The 5100-nt window shown below is 38.2% G+C and overlaps 1 protein-coding gene across 1 annotated transcript; it reads left to right on the top strand.

Moving 5' to 3' along the window:
- The first annotated feature begins 3752 nt into the window (after window positions 1–3752).
- LOC114318432 (disease resistance protein RPM1-like) lies at window positions 3753–5100 on the top strand. Its single transcript, XM_082905258.1, has 2 exons — window positions 3753–4108; window positions 4326–5100. The coding sequence occupies exons 1-2, from the start codon at window positions 3753–3755 to the stop codon at window positions 5098–5100; spliced, it is 1131 nt and encodes a 376-aa protein (XP_082761384.1).

The raw sequence follows: 5100 nt of genomic DNA, 5'->3' as shown, positions 1-5100 counted from the left end.
TTGGTTCCGCGAAGTTAGTAGTTGTATCTATCTTATTGTCATCCTTTGATTCCATTTGTTTGAGTTTTAGGATGTGTTGGGCATGTTTCGAGCAGGTGGGTTAAGCCTTGGTCTAAAATCTTGTTGCCAAGTTTTTGGTCGTTCCGCTTGAGCAGGTCATCTAGCGCTCGAGCGGAGATTGCACACTCCCAGTATTTTTTGGTGCTATGCAGAACTTCTGCAGGTGTGATTTCTACGCTCGAGCAGGTTTCCTGCGCTCGAGCGGGTCGCGCTCGAGCGGGCTTGTTGGGGCTCGAGCGGGTAATACATTTTTGGTGTAAGTTCTGGGAGGGGGAAATCTACGCTCGAGCGAGCTGGTTTTCGCGCTTGAGCGGATGTACTTTATTCTTGTGTCTTGGCGCTCGAGCTGGCCTTATTGAGCTCGAGCGTGTCCAGATTTTTGTGCTTTACGCTCGAGCGTCCTGTTCTCCACTTGAGCGGGAATGTCGTATATCAGGAGGCAGTTAGGCATTTTTGAATCACATTTTACATTCACTCTCTCTCTCTTACTTTTCCAAAACCGATTTTGAGAGCCTCTCTCTCTAGAAACTCCCTTCTCTCTAGGGTTTGATGTAGTTAGAGTGCTTCCCTTTTCTTTGGCCTTTGTAAAAGTTGTGTTGATCGTTAAGGGCTTCGTTTTGATCCGTAGATCTTGGAGTTTGGAGCATTTTGGTTTTCTTCATCTCCTTCCCTTGGGCTCCGAATTTGAGGTAGGGATTCCTACTCACTTTTATGGGTTTTGACCTAGATATTGAGTTTTTGTATAAATGGTTTTGGGTTTTGGGTTTTGGAAACTAGGGTTTCAAATGTTTAATTTTGAAAAGAGGGTGTTGGTAATATATGGACCCTTGGAGTCAATATTGGGAATCGAGGAGAAAATGCCATGTTTGGATATTTTTGGGTCACTAGTGTAATTAATGACAAGTGTTGAGAAAATATGGAATTGAGTTGAATATAATGAAATTGGCTCATTGTGAGATGGATTAGCGAAGTTGGATTTATTAATCGCTCACTTTTGGAAATATGGATAAATTATCTGTTAACGCATTTATTATCTGTTTAGAAATAATTGCTTTGGGCTACTAGTGGAGGGTAGTCGTGATTGTTGTAGACAATGCATGATGATTAGGCAAACTAAAACTAATCAATGAAATGTGTCATCGTATATGACAGTTGAAAGAATACATTAACTTTATGTATTGTTTGATTGATGTATATGATAATTGTTTATATGCATTGTGTTGTGTGGGAGGAGATAGGAGATGTACTCCACGGTTTAGGGAAAGATAGGGGATGGACCTCTAAACTGGTTAATGTTTGGGAGAAGATAGGGGATGGACTCCGGTGATACAACTCATATGCTTATCCGTTGAAGTGTTGATATAGCTCATATGCTTATCTATGGAAGTGTTGATATAGCTCATATGCTTATTTATGGAACTGCTGATATAGCTCATATGCTTATCTGTTGAGGTGTTGATATAACTTGTATGCTTATCTATTGCGAAATGGGAAATGTTTAATATAAATTATTATTTCGTTTAGAGTGTGTGGCCAGGTTCTGAGCCACGGGTATGAATTTGGAAATTGGATAAGAAATGGAAAATGAAATTAAACATAAACATAGTGGTCATGTAATGGAAATGGTTTATGGATTGATTTATGGGAGTTAAACATTTATCAATTGCTAATGTCTTAGTTACTACTCATATTGTGTTTAGCATATCTCTACTGGGCGTTGGCTCACCCTGTATGGGACATTATTTTCAGGTATACGTAGCATGCCACCTCCAAGGACATAGCTTGGATGGTTGTGGGAGTTGAAGGCTCTTTTTGATTATTTTGTTTGTATTACATGTATATCAAGCCAAGGGCTTATTTTGTATAGAGTTAGTACTCTTCTTTTGTGTAACCAAGTGTTGACTTGGAAAGCTGTAAGCCCGTAGGGCATTTGCTTTTGTTGTTAACATGTAATACTGTTGTAAGAACTACTCTAATGAATGGAAAGGCGTTGATTTTCTTATATTACTGCATGTCTGAATGATGGGTATTATGTATTATTTTGAGGGCGTTATAGATGGTGATGTAAGTTTGTAATTTTAGCACAAAAAATTATGGATCAAAATTCGTAATTTTAGAAAATAAAAACACATCATTTAGAACACAAATTATTATAAAATCTATTTAATTTTTATTTGACAGAAAATATTAAAGAGATGATATTACTTACAAATGATGTGTTTTGAATGGAAATTATTACCTAGTGTTAGAGTACCATATGGCGTTGTCTATGTGATGCTCAAAGCATGAGAAACCACAAATCACACTAAGTAGTTTGTCAACTACCTGAAAATAATGAATTAATTATATTCAATCCATCAGATTTCCCGTTACATTATTGGTTTAGACTACTACATAAACAATACCATATAGTGCTCCCAAGTATCAAATAACTACTAATTGTGAACAATACAATAAATCCTTCACCAAAGAAGATGTTAAGAAAAAAAAGAATACATTTTGTATATAATCACAATACAAAAAAACAAAAAAAAAATTCAAAATTGAGGGGGGCACGTGACCCCCTGGACCTTCTTTGGCTTCGCCCCTGTCTAGCAATGACTTCCACGAACAACAGTGCTACGCGCAACCAATAAAGCCCTAGGACCATCAATAACTCAAACTTATATGCATACTTGCAATGACTTTCACGAAAAATGACAGTTTTACATGCAAACAATTAAGACTTGGGACCATAACGCTGTGTTTGGTTGGAAGATTTGAGAAGAGATTTGAAAATGAAAAAGGAAAAGGAAAAGGTAGGTAAAATATGAATAAAATATACTTACATTTTACCTAATTTCACACATTTTTTTTCCTTTTTCTTTCCAAATCTCCTAACCAAACACAGCGTAAATAATTCAAACTTCTAGACATATCTTATCTTGCAATTACTTCTACGAAAAAAAAGAGTGTTAAGGACAAACAACAAAGATTGGGACCATTGCAGAATGGTCGCAACTAGGAAAGAGTCCCACAGTTGCCATCAAAGAAGTAAGAAAAATTAATTTGCCTAATGATTGTTTTCAAATATAAAAAATAATAAATAAATAAATAAATAAAAACCAGGTTAAGTCTTGCATTGCCACATCTTACTGAAACCTCGGTTGAATTGGAGCATTACAAATTCCCAGTTTTAAAACGCAGTTCAACTCACCATTTCCTCTTAATTATCCCTTCAAACACAAAGCCTACTACTGCAAACAAACACTCAAAACAAGAAAATGGCTGAAACTGCAGTGTTCCATCTTCTAACCAACTTTGCACCCTTCTTTCAGGGAGAGGTGAATTTGTTGAGTGGAGTTCGGGAAGCAATGGAAGACATCAGAGATGAATTCGAGTACATGTCGGCTTTCCTCAGAGTTGCTGATGCTACGGAAGAAAGGGACCCCGAACTGAAAGTTTGGGTCAAACAAGTCCGAGATGTTGCTTATGACACTAAAGATGTTCTTGACAAATTCAAGCTTCACCTTGCACAACATCACGGCGATGGATTCGGTGGTTTCCTTCGTAAGTCTTTCTACTTTGCCGAGACTTTAAAAGCTCACCACCAAATTGCTTCTAAAATACAAAGAATCAAGTCCAAGGTCATCAATATTTCCGAGGGACATAAATGATACCATGATAAATATGGTATACAAGAGCAAGGCTCAATGTCCAATGTTATTAACAATTCATGGTATGATTATCGTGGTGATGCACTTCTACTCGAAGAAGCAAAGCTAGTTGGCATCAAAAAGCCCAAAAGACAACTGATAGAGCGGCTAGTCGAGGGAGGTTCTGGGTTGAAAGTGGTTTCTGTGGTGGGAATGGGGGTCTTAAGCAAAACTACCCTGGTTAAAAAAGTCTACGATGATGCAACGGTGAAGAAACATTTTAACTTCCATGCTTGGCTCACTGTTTCCGAGTCATTCAGGGCTGAGGATCTCCTGAAGGAGATGATTCAACAACTCTTTAAAGAAATCATTCAACCAGTCCCTGTTGGAGTTGAAACTATGAGCATTGACAGGTTGAAATATCTAGTTAATAATTTTTGCAACAAAATAGGTATGTGGTTGTTTTCGATGATGTTTGGAATGTTAAAGATTGAGAGGCTATCAAACACATGCTGCCTGACAAAAATTGTGGTAGTTGTGTCATTCTCACAACTCGTTTCGCCGATATAGCTTCTACCTATTGTAATGACACTGACGGTAATGTTTATACCTTGACGCCATTGTCTCCAGAGGAGTCGTGGATGCTGTTTTGCAACAAGACTTTTTAGGGGAACTTATGCCCTCCAAACTTGAAACAAATTCTCTTCAAATCTTAAAAAGATGCGAGGGATTGTCGCTTGCAATTGTAGCGATAAATGGTGTATTGGCTACAAAGGACATAAGCAGAATAGACGAATGGGAAATGCTTTATCGCAGCCTTGGTGCTGAATTAGAGGGCAATGACAAACTAAAGAGTAGGAAAAAAGCACTTTCTTTCAGTTACAATGATCTGCCTTATTATCTAAAGATTTGTTTCTTGTACTTGAGCATTTTCCCAGAGGATCAACAGATATGGTGCGGAGGAATAATTCAACTTTGGACAGCAGAAGGATTTGTGAATGCTATTGAGGGAAAGACAATAGGAGAAGTTGCAAAAGGCTACCTCGATAAGCTATTCAATAAGAGCTTGATTCAAGTGGCACAGAGATATCTAGATGAAAGGCCTTCTCATTTCTGCATTCATGACCTGATGCGTGAAATTATTGTTTCAAGGGAGAGAGAGCAAAACATTGTAACAACAACTTGCAGACAGGGCTCAAGGAGGTCGGACAAAGTCCGCCGCCTTTTGATCCGAAGCACCTCGGATAATGTGGAATATAGCGAGCATTTTTCTCGACTCCATTCTCTGTTTGTGTGGGAGCCGATGGATTCATTGCCTATTGCATCCTTGCATGAGTTGTTTAGACGTGGTTCGAGGCTGCTAAATGTGTTAGATTTGGAAGGTACTCCATTAGAGACTTACTAG

This window comes from Camellia sinensis, chromosome 14 (assembly GCF_055761805.1).
Source record: "Camellia sinensis isolate YWXY chromosome 14, ASM5576180v1, whole genome shotgun sequence".
In the NCBI taxonomy this organism is placed as follows: Eukaryota; Viridiplantae; Streptophyta; class Magnoliopsida; order Ericales; family Theaceae; genus Camellia; species Camellia sinensis.
Note: the sequence above shows the minus strand (reverse complement) of the source record. Positions and strands in the feature narration are given on the sequence as shown.

Bases quoted from the DNA above. Each gene is read 5' to 3' on its own strand.
- LOC114318432 (XM_082905258.1), top strand. From the start codon at position 3,753: ATGTCCAATGTTATTAACAATTCATGGTATGATTATCGTGGTGATGCA. The intron at 4,109-4,325 runs GTTGAAATATCT...CATTGTCTCCAG, and splicing joins GAAACTATGAGCATTGACAG to AGGAGTCGTGGATGCTGTTT.